Source organism: Poecile atricapillus, chromosome W (assembly GCF_030490865.1).
Source record: "Poecile atricapillus isolate bPoeAtr1 chromosome W, bPoeAtr1.hap1, whole genome shotgun sequence".
NCBI lineage: Eukaryota > Metazoa > Chordata > Aves > Passeriformes > Paridae > Poecile > Poecile atricapillus.
In genome coordinates, this window is record NC_081288.1 from 12,317,383 (window position 1) to 12,335,507 (window position 18,125).

General features: G+C 37.0%; 1 protein-coding gene across 2 annotated transcripts in view; it reads right to left on the reverse strand.

Moving 5' to 3' along the window:
• Positions 1 to 214: 214 nt before the first annotated feature.
• The window catches only part of LOC131592025 (tyrosine-protein phosphatase non-receptor type 12-like), a 69,825-nt gene continuing 51,914 nt past the window's right edge, over positions 215 to 18,125 (reverse strand). The window contains exons 12-18 of one of the 2 annotated variants that reach the window (XM_058863262.1): positions 16,033 to 16,118; positions 8,133 to 9,097; positions 5,104 to 5,181; positions 3,679 to 3,767; positions 2,702 to 2,732; positions 2,085 to 2,201; positions 215 to 1,521 (exon numbers count right to left, since the gene is read on the reverse strand). In XM_058863262.1, coding sequence (XP_058719245.1) covers positions 1,460 to 1,521; positions 2,085 to 2,201; positions 2,702 to 2,732; positions 3,679 to 3,767; positions 5,104 to 5,181; positions 8,133 to 9,097; positions 16,033 to 16,118 — 1,428 coding nt within the window. In that variant the 3' untranslated portion in view covers positions 215 to 1,459. The remainder of the gene's footprint in view (positions 1,522 to 2,084; positions 2,202 to 2,701; positions 2,733 to 3,678; positions 3,768 to 5,103; positions 5,182 to 8,132; positions 9,098 to 16,032; positions 16,119 to 18,125) is intronic. The other variant, XM_058863263.1, reaches the window with a different exon arrangement.

An 18,125-nucleotide genomic window follows, 5' to 3' on the forward strand; every position in this document is an offset into this window, starting at 1 on the left:
CTACCTAAAATGAACATTTTCTTCTAAACGTTCTTTGCTTGTCTGGCATTGTTGCTAGCCAGAACTTTTAAAGTAGTTACTAAAAATAAGGTTCTGAGTGTCAGTGTGCTGTTCAAGTATGAGATCTGTAAACTAAGCCAGACTGCCATCCTTCACTCTGTTACATTTTGCTTTTGGACACAGATTTCTTTTCTAAGAGTAAAAACACCCAGAGTGAGATTTTTACTTTCTTTAATTTAAAGATTGTATTACAGAAAAGTTTATGTAAGGAATCCTTATAAGGATTAATTCTTGACATAATATATTGCCAAGATACAGTGTAGCTGCAAGGGCTCCAGGTGAACCTTCATATAAGTTGCTTTCTTACATACAGAGTTGCTGAACAACATAAATTGTATTCCCCATCTGTAAGAGAAGACAGTGGTATTGAAACAGTCCTTTTACCAGTGTGTTCTGGTTTTCCAAAATTAGAAACATGCCATATTAAAACCGTAAAATCCTACTACATAGAAAGGTGATAGAGATGAACTTTCTAAAGATTGCAACTGATGAAACATTAAAATGAAAACTAAGGAGTGTTGATAATGTAAAATGGTTTGTCTTTTACTGGCAGGTCAAATATACTAAGAAACATACAAATATTTTTGATAATCTAATTTCAGATGAACTCAAAACACTGAAATATTATACACAGGCTAAGAGAATTCAATACTGTTCCAAGGCACTTACTGAATCTCCATGACTAGATGAAAACCAGAACAAATCAGGTCTGACAATTAAACAGTATATAATATAAAAATAACCTTTTGCTTACAATTTACAAAATGCATTACAATCTTTATCTCTGCTAACCTGCAATTCTGGCTGTGTGTGTCCAGCAATTTTTGTAAAAAACCCCAGAAACTATTTTCTAAAACTTCAGGGCAAATAACTTACAAATAAGGTACACAAAAATTTAGATCATGCAGAGATTTCTTACATCTTCTGTTAATATTTTATGATTGCAACTTTATCAAATTATATACTTACTTGCCCTGTACATATACAAAATAATGCATACATGATAATCAAATGTTAGCAAAAAGTAGTCCATAAACACAATCTGTCAAAAGTATTACTATATTAACATATGTCTACAAGCAGCGTGTAACAGGGTTAAAAGACATTAAGGCAATAATACTTGAAGTTACAAAATAAATCATATGTAATACTTTCTTCTAAGTGTAGTAAGGCAGGTAGATGGCCCCAGCAAAAGGTTGTAATACTGGAATCCACTGTTGTGAACCATGTGTCAGGTTTTGCGTGGGATGCACTGCAAGAATGTACCATTGATAGTTAGATCTACACTGCTCTGTGTTAGTCACCCCCCAGGAAAGTGGAACACTATTTCTCTAGCTCTCAGTGGCACTTGAATTTTCCAGTATAATTTATCAATAGTATGTGTCCATTGGTTCTTGGATCATGTCCATTCTGAGGGTGGCTCTCTTGGTCCTCTGGGCTTTGCACAGCGGTTACCAAAACCTAAGGAAAGAAATGCATTTAATACTTCTGTTGGCTGGGACAACACAGGCTCACAAAGGCTGGAAGCAGTCAGATCACTAAGACATGCCTTCATCTCTTACAGAATAGATTTACTCTCAGGGCTAGAAAACAACTTTGTAATAAAAGGAATTCTGAAGGCACAAGAATTTGTATACCATTATAGTTCAGTACTTAAGCTTCACTGTAAAGTACTTTTCAATAAATACAATATTACAGTCTTTGTTAGCTTTTTTTTTCCTTGTCTGCATACCTAAGCAGTTATCAGTTATTTCTGGAAGTTTTCAGTGCTTTACAAATATAAGAACCCATTTGACAAATTCTGTGTTTTATACACCAGGTTTTTTTCAAAGTGAAGAATTATTTAGTCATTTATTCTGGGCAAAACTCCTGCAGTACTGCTGAAGAGACTAGGCAGGCTCATTTGGGTTCTGCATCTCAGCAAGTTGGAAGGAGGCAGTAGTAGCAGCTACTCAAACCAGCACTGATAGTGAATCTCCTGGTTCAGTCATCTAGTGATTATATTTTGAAAGAATTGTAATTACCAATATCTGTTACTTCTGCAGGAAATTCTGAAATTTGACCTCTTGTATCAGTGGAACCAGAAAAAGAAATCTGAGGTAAAATGTCAGTTGGTGTTTTGTTGCTTCGTTCAGGACAATCTGGAAAACACACAAACCCCTCACTGTAACATTCACATAGTCACCACTGTGGCAATGCCACTTGTCATTACAGTCCAGAAAACAACTGGCAGCAAATATTATTTACAAAAATAAAGCTTTGAAAGCAAATTTCTCATTTCCTAAAAGTGATACCTGAAAACTGTTTATGAAGTGGATGTTCAGTGACAGCAACATATTCCTGCTTTCCAAATCTGGATTATTAATTTGTATTACTTTGTATGGATAGCTAAAATCCCACAAAGCATCTATTTATAGCAAAAGCTCACTCTGCCATCTAATACATCAACATAAAGGCATCTGTTCATGTTTTTTCTAAACTAAAGGTGCTTAGACATCATAGGTAACAATATGTTTAGTATAATATATTTGACTATATATTTAGTTATCTTCAGAACAAATACCAAGTTGAGGCAAATTTTTGTTCTGCAGGAAAAAAGTATTTTGAAAAAAAAAATTAGGAAAACTTTTCCACCACTTACCAGGTAGTATAGGTGAAGTTGTTTTCAAACCCTGTTAATGAGAGATATATATATAAAAATAATTACTCAAGCCACTTCTAAAATCTAAAAGAAAGTAAAAAATTTACAATTATGAAAACATCACCAAAACCATGTAGCATCCATGGAAATACTTGCCTCTATGTTCTTGACTTGACTCAACATTGACAAAAAATGCTACCATAGTTAGTATGAGAATTTACTATTAGAACCCTAGCATTTATTAAAAATTTGAAAATATGACACTGCAACTTATTTGGAAATTTAAGTAGGTTAGTTCTCACACTACATTTACAGTCCCTGAAAATTGACATCTATCTTTTTTGTCATAATTTTAAGCTAGATACTAGGGGCACATGAAAAAAAGTGACAAATGTAAAAAGGACTTGTATGCTTTTAAAGTTTTGCCAGCTGTTCATGCAGGATGACTGTGAGCTAGATGAGTGAAAAGTGAAATCTGATGGGCAAAAATGGTTTGTTTAAAATAAATATAAACATAAGGGAAAACCATTTTCAGGCAGTGAAACAGGCAACCCACAGATGATACATGTCCATCTCTGGAGGTTTTCAAGACCCAGCTCTGGTTAGCCTGGGCCGAGCCCCTGCTACAGGTTAGATGAGCAACTGCAGTTCTATTCCAGTTTGAACTGGCCTAGGATCCATTAAGGGCAGACAGCAAGCTCCCTAAAAGCAGCATATTTACACTCTTAAGGCTATAGTTTAACATATATTTAGGATTACTCCTTTTAAAAGTATTGCTGACCTTACAAAACCAGATAATTTTCTTGGAAAGAAAACATGCTCTTGACATCAATTCAGCAGCTCAGGCAGAGGTAAAACTGGGCCGTTATAGATGACCAACAGCTGCATCTTCTCACAAGTATGTATTTTACTTTCATATGTAGCTCCCAACCAAACCAGAAATAACTGATTAGTACAGACTTGTCTGCTGCACTTACTGTGGAGGCTGTTTGCTCAGGCAGGTGCTGATCACGCAACACGCTCCACTCCGACTGTGCAATCAGAACTGGCTTCGGCAAGGGCGTGCCTAGGAAGAATTAAATCAACTCAACATACTTCAGCTCTCCTCACAATGAGGCATTAGTGCAGTAAGTACATAGTATTAGAAATGTGCTGTAAACTTTTTTTTTTTTTAGATTAAATGCCTGTAAAAACATGAAAATCTCTTTACATGTAAGTGCTCCAGAAAAGGCAAAATGCCACAATATAATTCAAAGCACAAGAATACAGGGCTTGCATTGTGGATGTCCATTTTGTTCCTTTGGGGGTTCCTAATCAACAGGGGAATTGGCTTCCTTTTCAAGGACAACTTAGAACTTCTATTACATCAGCTAGGCAGTAATAGTGTGTGTTTTTCAGATCTCCTAAGTAAACATACAAGTCAGGACCAGACAGCTACACCAGTCCTTTACTGACATCGTGCAAAAAGACAAACAAATTGGAAGTGGTTTTAGTGACTCCAGTCCTGGAGAGATTTTTTTTTTTTTTTTTTTTAAAAGAAAACAGCTTTGTTCCTTGTGTAGTCACAGAAAAGCAGCAGGTCCATAATATCCAAAGAAAGCATCACTGATTCTGAACTACCTATGTTCATGATGCTCAAAGAACATTTAAAAACTTCAGCATTTTCATGCTGAAAATACCTAGGTTAACTACTTGGGCCAAAATTTTTGAATTTCAAAATGACACTAAAAAAAAGTCTAAGTAAATAACTACATAATTTTCAGTTTTCTGAAAGGTACCAAGCATTAACCTAATTTATCACTAATTTCAATGCATCTATTTTGTATTCTGCCATTACTACATTGATGAATTAACTATGACAATAGGAGTATATCATCTGTAAGTGTCAGCTTTCTCTTGCAGTTACCCTTTTGACACACTCAGAGTGAGCTACATTAAACTTGACAAACTGGGCTTGTTCAATACATGCAGTGCAGAATAAAGTATCATCATCTTTCCTTTGCCCAAGAAAGGGAAATCAGATAAACACTGTTAATGTGCATACTCATTCCCTACCTAGGAGCAGTAGGAAATTAAAATAGCTGGGAAATTCCCTACCTGTACTGCATTTCCCCACTATATCATTTCATTTCCATACTCTTCAGATTGAAAACCAGCTCTATTAACATTGAAGTCTCCAATTACTCAAATATCCTATAACACCATGTTCAGTCAGAAAATGAAAAATAATTTCTCTGTGTTCAAGGGTGTGTAAAAGTTAAACCTCAAAATAAACTGCTGCTAGATTTCATTCCATTTTACAATTTGCTCCAACAGACTAACCAAAAATCAGGGATACTCAAATACAATACTGACATGCTCTTCACATTATCTCCAATTATCACCAAACATCAAAAACTCACTCTGTTCACTTGCTAATACAAATGATTCTGGTGTTCTTTCTGGGAGCGGGGGAGAGGAATCTTCACTAGCATCAGCATCTAAATCAAATATGACATTTAGAGAAGTTAAAAAACATAGATTTTTCTCCTAGACTTTTAGAAGTTGATCTTTTCATATATGAGATCATCCTAAGCTTGGTATAAAAAGCAAAAGAAAAATTTGCTCCAAGTATTATAAAACATTTTGGTTTGCCACAATAACACTGTGGAGCAAATTAATCTAACAACAGTAACTTCACATTAAGGGCGTAGGATCAGTTTGTGTATTATGCAAGCAAGAAAACAAAACCACTTTTTCAGTCTAAATAATTTGGAGGAAAAAAAGAACCTCAGTATCTCCAGTAAATACTTTTTGTTCATTATTTCAGGTCTCAGTTTTGCACACCAGATCCATGTTGAGGCCCCCTGGCTCCCCCACCACTGAAATGGTTAAACAGCCTAGTGCAAGGTTTACTAGGGAGAAGGGTATATAGGAGCCAGAGGTGATGGCTACTGTTGATGCCAGTACCACATGCTGTACCCAGTCTGTTCCCTCTCACCTCCCAGGAGTATATTTACACAAGCTGTTCTGGCAGCAAAAGCCCCTCTTTGACCTGCTAAGAAATTTAAAGTAGTAATTAAAGGTTTAAAACAATTTAAGGTAGCTGCCGCCATAAGAAATCTGATTTGACAATTGCATTCTACCAAGGATTCAAAAATACAAAGACACATTTCCACTAATAAAGCCACGAAGCTGGAGCTGCCAGCATGCCCAGCTGCTGCAGGGACAGAATTCCATCAAGTTCTACAAGCCATGGTCTTCCAAGTGACTTCTGAGACCTGCTCCATCTCAGGTTTACTGTACAGCACAAGAACACCTTCATTAACAGAAAGGGCCTCTATAAAACCAAATAAAGTCACCATGGATATGCACTAATTGGAAGTGAGTTTTTAGGGTTTTGTTTTGGTGGTGTTGCTGTTTTATTGTTCTCTTTGTGCTTATTTTTTTTTTCCTTTTGCCTCAGGGTACAACTACTTCTCACTTCATTTGAATGAAAAAGAGACTTCAACTGTGTGGTAAGATCATGCAGTCAGCAGTTATGGTTAGGCAACTAGGGTGCTGGTAAGTTCAGACAACTTTCATTGATGATTGCAGCCACTTTCCCAGCTTCAGGCAGAAGAGTCCTGAGCCAGTATGAAAATGAGAAAGCCACTGTAAACACGGTTTAGGATCACTGGTGCAAAGCTATCTAACCCTATATTCTTAAGTCCCAGAGGGATTACAAGACCTGCAACCAGAACGTAAAATGCAAAGTGTTCACTATCATCCAAACAGGGAAGAGATACACCCTTATTAACAAGAGATGAATGATAAAAAAATTAATGCTAGAATTTTAATCAATTCCTGTGAAATCATCAACATACCAGCAGCACAAGAGCTGTACTGTTATTTCAAGACGTTTCTGATACACAATTACATGAAACAAATTCTAGAGTGACATTTCTCCAATTCTTTATCATATTTATGACATACCACTTATTTTATTTGCATGTTCTTATAGCATCTACATAATGAGATGCACAGAGAGGTGATAATTTCCAAACAGTGATAAACAATGGTTTCTCTGGGAAAGAAAAAGAAAATTCTGGCTAAAAGAAATAATACAGTAGCCTGAAAATATATAAAACAAATCCAAGGAGAATTGCTTGCAAAGTTGTAATAACTATGACAAAACAACTTTGTCAGCTCTGCAGAGCATCTTTTAAGTCACAGTGTTAAAAATATACTGGTATGTGCAAGTGTTGTCTGTGTTTATACAATGTCCCAAAATCTACAGATCTGTAGATACAATTCACAATATCTGAAGATCTTTATCAAGATCTACAGAAACAGATTGTTTTTAAGGCTGCAAAACGCGTTCACATCTCTCAGATACATGGCTCTTGGTGAACATTCAGTTCACAAAGCCAGTATTCTCAATTCAGCTGGTTCTGCATCTTGCATCATACACTGAGCCCCATTTCACCTCAGAAAGTCATGAAGTCTGTGCAGACTCCTGAGGTGAGGCCATCACTGTAAGCAGCTCCAAGTACAGAAGTCTGAGCTGGATCCAGAAGTTCATGTTCTTCCTTCAGCTCCACAGCCTTACTTCTTGTTTTGTTGGGCTTTGCACAACAAGCAGTTACACCAAGGCCTCTGTTCTTCCCAGCTCTGTCCTCCATCTGCTCTAACTGCGCCAGCCTAACTGAAATCTGCACCTGCATAATTTGGGACCTTTTTGCTTTCTATAAATGATGTTCTAACTTGCTAACTTTCACAAAAACAAAAAACCCGCAAAAAAAGTAGTAAAAATAAAAAGCCACTAAATAATTTTCAAAGCGCTAATATAAGCATAACTTGGATTTTCAGTGAACATCCATATTAGCTTGTCACCCCAGCCATGTACAGAAAAAGAGGAAAGCACAGCTAAATGTTTACAAGACTATTGAAATGCATGACCCAAATCATGAGCAACTTCAAAGACCAACGCAGTGAATGAGGTTACATCTACATTTTTAGGAACAGCACATCAACCAATAAGCATGAAATTGTTATGGATTTGCACAAGCCTGTTGAAAATGCTTTGACTAGTCAACCCCCAATTATTATAGACACTTCCATGAAACTGGGCATAGAGAAAAAATATGCACTAAATAATAACATAGAAACCTACAATTACATACAAACCTACAGGAAGGCATTATAAATAAAGAATTAAACAAATGCTTACAATAAAGCTCACAGTACAGCTTTTGAAGCAACTAATCATGGTCTGTAGTACTTTATACCAAAAATAGCTTGCATGCAAACTGAAAGCTGTCAGCAAAAGAGTTGTGCCCTCTCTGAAGCTGCCATACTTCACTGATTAAATTTACATTTAGAAAATTGCATTGCAAAAAAATTTATGTTGTCCAACTTGACAGATGCAGCTAGATAAAGAGCAGCACTTCTGAACCTCAGTGAAACCTACCTTTGCCATCTTCAGAACATGTTACAGCTGTTAAGTCTTGCCTAGCAATAGACATTGGCAATACTTTTCTGGCAGAAATGTTTTCACTGTTAGTGGCAGCAGAGACTGTGGCACTTGCGGTTGACACATTGGACGCGCTTTCACTCATGGCTCTGTCGAAGTCCACCTCATCCGTGTCAGAATCATCTGCATGGAGAGGATTAGTAAAACAGAGGGGTGCTCGAACAGAAAGAGGAGTATGATCAACAGTATCACTGGAAGGATGTTCAGCTGGGGTGTTTGATACTAGAGACAGAGTTTTAACACCGTGACACAAGGTGTCTGAAGACAACTCTTCCGACACGGATGTACGCAGCGCATTTTCAGGCCCATGTAGTGACCACGTGGCGTGTCCCTTTTCTGTCAGAGGCAGACGATCTGGTCTAGGTGGGGTATCAGACACCTGCTGAGTCTGTGGACTTTCTGGTGAAGATATTAAGGCTGTGTTAGACTGTGGCATGCTGTATTCCATACATGAGTTTTGAGAACCATCTACAAATGAATCCCCTGAAATCTGTTCCTGTGGTTTAAAGCTCTTATCAATTACACAGGATGACACAGGCTTAATTTTAATTGCATGTCCCCTGTTCAACAGGGAGTTCCCATCAAAGCTTCGTGGTCCCTCCTGAAGAGGCACCTTCTTGATCTCAAAACTTAAGTTGCGCTCCAGCCTCTTCTCTGTGTGTTCGCTGGGTTCGTTCTTCCCTGAATGTTCTGTGGACTTATTATAATTCTCGTTGAGGTCTGTTGAATGCTCTGATGAAACCATGTGCAAAACTGGCTTTGGATGGTATCTGTCATTGTCCTGCCACACCGTAGTGACTGTTGGATAAGCTGATGGGGGAGATGGTGTTAGGATTGGTGGCACTGGCTGAGGCTCTGGAGGCTGCAAGATTTCTTCTTTAGCATCTCCTTCTACAAGGCAACTGCAAAACAACCAAGACATAATTGTCTAAGTTTTCTGGATTTTGACAAGATTTTAGGTATTTATCCATCTCCCATTGCAGTAGTTAATGCTGTAATACCAACATCAAACTTCACACAGAGCTTCCATTGCATGCAGACAGCGGTTATAAAATATGGCTAGTGGGGTAGGCAAGAATTAAGTCAACACATTCAAAAGTCTTTCAGAATATCACAAAGACATTAATTCAGGCCACAGCTAATCCTCACTAATAGTTCAAAGATTGCTCACATCCTTTCCCAGAAGCATTTTGCAAAGACATTGCAAGACAGGCCCTCTTGTGGCAGCATTTCACTACTTTTTTCCTTCAGTGGCTCTGAGAAACTTAACATAAGGAATTCAAATTTCAATAAGACCAAGAAAGATTTCTATTAAAAAAAAAAATCCTTACAGCCCACTTAACAGTGAATATCCTCCTTCAATTTTATTATTCTGTACATGCCCAAGAGGATTTTATTCTTATGTTTGTGTATTTGATAGTCTCTGCTTACTTGCAAACCAAATTTAGCCAACATGAGGTACATACAACATAAAAAAATATTCCCAGTAGAATTTATGATCCAAATTACAGTGCATATTAGCGGGGCCACAGAACTTACAATTGCAGTTCATCTCAATCTATTTAAAAGGAGAAGTTCTTCAAGCATATGGTCAGATTAGATGCAGAGTAGTTGACTACAAACATTTAGCATAACTGATGAAGGCATTTTTATGATTTCCATTCCTTTAAAAATCCAGGAGGATCTGGACGAGCTTGAGAAGTGCGCCCATGAGATCATCCTCAGGTTCAACAAAGCCAAGTGCAAGGTGCTGCACCTGGGTTGGGGAAACCCCCAGCATCCACACAGACTGGGGGGTCAAACAGACCGAGAGCAGGCTTGTGGAGAAGGACTTGGGGGTGCTGGAGGAGGAGAGACTGGACATGGTCCAGCAGTGTGCAGAAACCAACAAACAGTCCAAAAACCAACCGTGTCCTGGGCTGCATCCAAAGCAGCATGGCCAGCACATGGAAGGAGGGAATTCTACTCTGCCCCTATACTCTGCTTCCATGAGACCCTCCAGCATAAGGACCACACAATTGCACAAGAACTCTGTGAAAGTTTTACAAGAGAAAGCCACCAGACAGGCTCTCATTATTTCTCTGCATGCCACATAATGAGCAAAATCAAAGCACTCCTTTGGCTCCCCTGCTTCCAAGCCCATGCCTGAGATGGACTCACCGAGTGCAAATTCTTAAGACTATCATGACATATAGGAAAAACAAAAAAATCCCAGGGACTGTCTCACAATTGAGTCATGTAGAGAATTAAAAGCATACCTGACTTGGGACAGGCTACAGCATGTGTTTCATCCTTGTGACCTTGTTAGCACCAAGCTATAGCCGTATGGGTTGCAGAACTAAAATCTTTATACAAGGGATTCCATACTAAAGAGAACCATTTGGATTCTCAGTTTGTGAAAATCCTAGCCCCCTGAAGTACTGCAAGCTTCCCAGCTTCCAAATTATCTTCTACAAGTTCCTGTATCTGGAAAACCCCAGATCCCCTTGCAGTTCTTGGTGTCTCTTCTATTCTCTGCCTGACTCCTGTCACAAAGTGTTAGGCCTCAAATTCCTTCTCCTCCTCTCCTCCCTGCACTTGTATATTGCTGTTTTTCTTTACATTAAAACAGGAGAAATACAAAGCATGTCAAAGCAATTTAACAGAAGTAATTTGGGAACTCTTGCCTCTAGATGTTGAAAAATGAGTAAGCTTGAGAAAAAGTTGTTTGCCTGAATTAGTTAAGATAAGACAGGAAAGCGGGGGACATTAGTTTTGCTCCAATTTAACACACACTAAGGACTAGAGAATTCCCTCCTCTTGGATTTCTCTCCTCTGTTACAAATGGGGAGGGGAACACAAGGAGGGAGACAGTTGAGTACACTTGCACAAATGTTTACATGCCCCCTTTCATGAGCTGTGATGCTCATCAGTAATCTCCATTAAATCCTCCTACTGAAAAATCATGGTTTTCCCTTATTGACCTGATTTTCCTGACCCAGAGTTATTTTCCATCAGCAAAACTAATTTCTTATCTGATACAGACCTAATATTAAGCATTATAATTAGCTAAAGGAGTAAATTAGCATTAAACTAGCTATAACAAGGTTATAGGTCCACAATACCAATAAAAATTCATTAAGTTCTTCACCAATTACTGTTCGATAAAATCACTCTACCCTTTGATCCACTGGTAAACAGAGTCTCACATGTATTCAAACAGTTCCCTTAGATGTATCCATAGAACTGATGATACAGAAAATGCTACACAAATCAGCAGCCCAGAAGTTGATGAAATAACTTCCTCCTACACATCTCAACAGAACTACTACAATATCCCCCATTACATTTGAAATTAAATGTCATTCCTTCATTCTTAGATGAGAGATTACAGTGAAGAAATGAGAAATTATTTGCCAAAATCATTCTTTGCTTTATTAATATTGAAGTATATCTATCCTCATCAATTGAGATGTTTAAATAGAACTCTAACATATTTTTTCCCTTTAAATTAGGAAATAGATGCCAATAGGTAACATTTTTTCCATTTTACTGACATTTTTAGTATTCCTATTACTATTTCACACGTTCTGCATTGCAAATACTGTTTCTGCAGAAATATTAGGATAGGAACACATTCAGAAGATCTGTTTGGCAGTAGGTTTTCCCAGAAGTCTCGTGAATCTCGTGCATTTTGTGCTGCTGCATAATGGTACCTTTGGGCATGTCCTTCAACAGCTGTGCTCCAGAGACATTTCTGCCCCAAGAGGCCAAAAATTATCTGAAAATGAACTACTAATACTGTTGAAAACAACAGGAGACAGTAAGGCCATATTTTTTAAAAATACCAGGACACTAAGAGAAATCTCATAAAAGAGGATACTGAGACAGAAAAGAGTCAGTGAACCAAAGAAAGCCAGGCCATTCACGTAAGAGAAGTAAACTTCCCTGTAGGACACCTTTAAATAAACACATACAGTTGCAAAATCTCACCGTGTAATATAAAAATAGAAAGCTTTGTCATGACTCAGCCTTCAAGTACCTCTTCAGATAAAACTGCTCCTGATTATCTTGCAGTGCCAATACCTCAGCATTTCCTCATTTACAGCTGGATATGGAATTTCCCCGGGTGATTGAGGCAGCTTTTTTACACACTTATTGCTGCACAGCCTGAGCAGCTGATGCAGTGCCCTAGTGCCAGTGGCTTCTCAGGTGTCAGGTAAACCATCAATTAGGCAATAACAACTTTTTAAAATTATTTGTTATAGTAGCAATTACTCACAATTTGTCAAAAGAACTATAATTTGTCAAAGAAAAAAGAAAATAATAAACAAAAAAACTTCCCATAGCTTTTAACTAAAAATGTACACATGAAAAAATACATTTATTGCTTTCACTACAACACATTATAAATTTTTAGAACATTTCAAAATCTAATCCATTCCACTCCTAGTGGAAAAAAGCTATATTATTAAAACTGCACACAATGAGTTCAGATTTAAATGAAACTTGGCCAGTGTTCAAAAGAAAAAAACCCTTAAGTAATCCATGGTTATTCTATGCAGCATACTGTAGGGTGTTTCAAATAAAAGAGAGTGATGCCAAGGTCATGGAATGCAGCTGCTATGAGCAACCAAAAATAGATACCAAGCTCTACATCCTCCCTCATAATTAGGATAGGAAAATTAAACTCAACATAAGCAGGCTGAAGTTAGACAACCACATTATTCTACTTTGGCGTTAAATCACTGCCATCCACGTGAAAGAAAAGCTGCAGGTCAGTGAGTGACAGTGTTGCAAATGTACTACAAATAATTTCTATAAAAGTACAATGAATTAATGAAAATAATCAGCTGGTGAATTTACCTCTTCAAATTTACTTACCAAGGCTTTTTGTTTTTTGTAATTGTGGCATACAAATTTGAGACAATTAACAAAGAAGTAACACCCATCAATGAGTTTTATCCTAGCTTTGCAGGAGATAGAGATGGTTTGCAGGGCTTGAAATGAAAAAGAATATCACATAACCCTGGAAATATATTTACTATCATTAGACTGAAGTCCAAACAGAATCTGATGAGAAGTTCAACTGCTACAGTATTTCACCTTTTCTCCTTCAGACAGCAGCACATAGCTCTTTATTACACTGCATACAAAACAGCTGTTAAATCATCTTTGCTTTTTACAACTTTATGTCTAAGTTTATGCTTTGATTTCAAACTGCATTTGAACTTGAAAATAAAGCACTTTTTGTAACCAAGCCTGACTAAAATAAACCACCTCTTTTCCCAAATACTTCAGAATCAACTACTAAGCACACAAACCTTCCAAGGACTAATACTTAAAGGTATTAAGATGCTTCCTGTGAATTCTGACACATCAGTCACTTAAAATCAAGTACAGTCTTAAACCATAAACTTAAAACTTGAGGTTTTGTAGTCTTTTATCTAACAAAGTTAAACCTTACTTATGCCCTCTTCCTACTTTTACCTGAAAACAATTAAAACATGTCTAACGAAGACTTTCCATCCCTTTAAGTCCTCTAAAGAAAGGTGACTTTCACAAGAAGTGATCATCAACTGCCAAGCCAAGCAATTTCTAGGATAAGGTGCTGATGGATGCACTAATGAGTCATTCCTGTTTACCTCTGTAATAATCAAGGAGTAATATTAGAATTTCTTTTATGTTGACATCAAATGGAGAGAGACATTAAGCTAAATGACTACACTCACACACTGTACTGCAAGTTTAATTATATTAAAACATTACAAGGTGATAAAAGATTGGAAGGCAATACAATTCCAAAACCTCCATAAAAACAAGTACAGCTAGATGCTTCATGGTGACCTAAGGAAATAAAATACCAATTTAATACCAATATAATAACAATATCCTAAAGATACTTCTAACTTCCAAGAAGACAAAAGCAGCCTAGAAAATATCACTCCTTTACCAATACATTCCCAGGCGAGAGCAAGTACTAAAAGGATTAATTATACCTCTCTAAGAAAGCAAAGCAAACGTTAAACCTTCCCTTAGAAAAATGCAGTTTGCTTTACTAAATACACATTATAAAGCCATTTACAATATAGACAATAAAGAATGTAAAAGCCTTATTTCTTTTCCAAAATAGTAGCTTTAGCAACTTGTTTGTAACTTTTTCAGAGACACTGCCTGTAAAACTCAAGTACACATTTGGCTGGCAACCCAAAAATGTTTCCTTGTGCATATGGGGATTAAATTAGAATGTTTCACTGATTCTGCTCTCCCATCCTCCCCAGGAAAAGGATGTTAATCTATGCCAAAACATCCACAATACACAAAACCTGGCTCTATGTCCTGACTGAATCAGGCTGCAGATTTGTAAAATTACCCCCCACATCAAGAAAAAAACATGCTCATTAGTGGGTATTTTGAGCAGATGTGACTAATAGCAAATAAAGTCCTTCCTCAGAAGCATCTTCCAGGAGGAGTTTAATTAATTGTTTTTCAAAAATCATCTCCATTTTAGAAAGACAACAGCTTTGCTAAAAGCTTCTGTTTATTCACCTCTAAGAAACCAATCTGCCTGCCACTGCTGGCAGATGGGAAAGTATGATTTTATGGAAACAGGCAAAAAAACCCTAGGTTTTAAGGAGAGATTAAAAGATTTTAACTGAATGCAGCAAGTATAGAACAATGCAGCGCAGATAAGACAGATGTGTGCTTAAACATGAATGACATGAATTATACATATGTTAATGCTACATGAATATATAAAGATGATAAAAACTAAGGTACACCTAAGATTATTTCAAGAAACACTAGTAAGGAAATCATCTGTTGGACTGAAATCATATTTCTAAGCTCAGTGATGAAGTTTCAAGAGCTGGGAACTCATCACAAACACAGGTTAACTGATTCCTCTGTCATCATCTTAATCTACACAATTGAATACAATCACATTACCATCAACCTGAATAAGGTAAAAAATATATTGCCTACATAGCACCAACCATGCAATTTGCTTGTAAAAAGCCCCAATTTACTTCCATCTCTTTTCTTCGTTTTAACGGAATTATACTTTAATTATGCCTAAATGTTATGCAAGAATATCAACTAGCTAGTGGTTTCTTGTCATTTGACAACTTTAGGAAGCCCAAGTGCTCACCACATGTCTATTTAACTGCAGGCAATGCAACACAGGCAAGATCAAATGCCAAAGGCTGCTATAAGCTCTCTACAAACCAGCTGGAGGACTCGGACACCGAGTTCAGGAGAGTTGCTTCTTTAGCTGTCTTAATGCTTGGGTTGGGTACCCATTTTAGGTTCATGAGTCTGTTGGTTCAGATTTACTTTTGGCTTCTGCAAAGCTTTGTCTAGCAGTTATTAAGACTTAGAGATGATTTTCCTCTGCTTAATGAAAGCACAGGTGAGACCAATTCTTCTTCTCAATAATAACAGTATTTGGTTGCTATACTCCAGTCAAAAGCAGTACTTGTCTGAGATTTTTCTAGAATAAATGGTTTCATTATGGTTTTGTCTCCAAAAATGAGGGTTCAGTCATTATTTGAAGCTACTTTAAGTTTGTTTTGCTACTATCACCCAGCAGAATTAAAACACAAGTAGATCTAACATATCTGACTAGTAAATGTGTCTACTCACAGATAATCATCGTAAGGCAGGTATATTTAAACACAGACTTCACAGAGATACTGTAGCTTATATTTAGAGTCAATTACAAGACTTATATTTGCATTATGTATATTTCTATTTATAAGCACAAGATATTAATCTTAAGTCTTTATGGTATCAGTAGCTTTATTCTACCTTTTATTCATCTTTCAGCTTAAAATAGTATAGGAACACAGTTAACTACCTGCGGGTCCGTGGAGGCTTTGGTGGAGGAGAATCCTGTTTCTCAGCATCTGAAGAACTGACAGCATTTTCTGTATTATTTTCATCCTGATTAAAAGAAAAAGAGCATTTTTACTCATGGCTGTAAAGCTGATACACATAATATTTGAACTGTGGGGTCCGAAGATCTGTAATGACACTTGGTAGTAATATATAAGAATATGACCTATTTCATGGCTATCATATAGAGATCACTTTGAAACCTCTATTCTAAATGCACAAAATTATTCTTTATCTTGTGTATCCAAGTTCATATTTTTCTGATGGAAGATTTTGGTCTGCTTGCCATTGAACAGTCCACTAGAGAAAATACTCAAAAGCTGATCTTTCTTTAGTAGCGAGCAAGCTGTCGTGCACCCTCCTAATTATTCATGTTGAATAATTAAATGAATAATTGGATAATAAAGCATTTATTTTCCAGTCAGTCTAATTATTTTCACTTGTACAATCACTCCAATGAAGATAAGAATAATCTACAGAGTTGTAAGAAAATGAGAAAGATCTTACCCTTGTCTCCTAACGCATTGATCTAAACCACTTTCGAATAATCTCCCATTTGTGTACAAGAAAGTTTAATTTACTCAGCAAAGCATGAAGATTTTAATTTCCCTTTAGGACCATAAATATGAAAGACATATTTTATAGATGCATGTATTTATAAATCTATACACACATGTATATACACGTAAAATACTGTTGTGGGCTAACCCTGGCAGGCAACCAAGCCCCACAGAGCCACTCTCAATCTCATTCCTCCACTCTAACCCTAGAGGGGAAAAAGGAATAGCAGGAAAACTCTTGGGCCAAGACAAAATTGTTTAGCAAGCAAAGGAGAAATGGGAGAAGATAAAGAGGTATCTAACAAGCAATGCAAAAGCAATCACTCATAACCTTCACAGGTGGGCCTTGGCCAGTTCCTGACTGTGCAAACATTGTACAGCAATAGCTGCAGCACTAGCTACAGACAACCATCAGCACTGTTCTCACCACAGATCTAAAACACAGCGCCCCGAGAGTGGCTATCAACACTATTTAACTACCAGCCACTAAAAAAAAGTAAGGAAAAAAACATATATGATTAAAAATCAAAACAGAACATGCAACAGTGTAAAGCTGACATTCCATTTCCAAATATGTGCCACAGCCAAAGATCCAACAAATCAAAGAGGACCTTTGTGTCATCTTAACTTTAACGCTTATTTTACCTAAAGGCTTTTTTTGAAGGAGTTCTCTTTTGAAAAGCAACCTTTAAAAGGCACAACAAATATCCCAAATTGGTGTAATACATTTCAAAGCACAATACCACATTCAGGCAATAAGGTCTGCTATCTGCCAGCCTACCTGCTGAGACTGGTGATAGAGACTGACCTTCTTCAGTCTTACAGAACAAAAGGGTTACATTTCTGCTTCAGATGTGATAGTTGCATTTGAATTCAGTGACTAATTTCTGCTTTGGAAGATAAACTACAAGTTGCCTCAACTGTTAACCAACTTCACTTAAATTTAGATTAATTAGTTATATGTTTTTAATTTCCATTACTTGTCTTAAAAGTTACCATACCACTGTTAGCTACTGTGAAGAGTCTATTACCAAATTCTGTTCCTCAGTTTACTAAGTGGAGCTTTACCTGTGAAGAAAAAAATTAACTATTTAGATCTATTTTACTCTTTTTCCTTAACTGTACCCATTAACTTGCTGTCACATATAATACTGCACAAGTACTCCAGCAGAAATACCCTATTGTTCCTTAATGAATGGATTGTGTTAGCCCTTTCAGAGAAATTGCACAGGGAGTTCATTGTCCTGTTGACCACTGGCTGTAACTATCAGGGGTTTTTTGGACTAAGATTCAATTAGCAGATAAAAGCCACTCACATTTAAATGAACACAACTGAAGCTCCCACTGCAGTCAATCAAAGTTGTTTGGTTTTCATAGAATCATAGAACAGTTTGTGTAGGAAGGGGTCTTCACAGGCCATTTAATCCACACCTTCCTGCAATGAGCAGGGCCCTGTCCAAGCTGGCCTTGGCTGTTGTCAGGAATGCCAGGATGG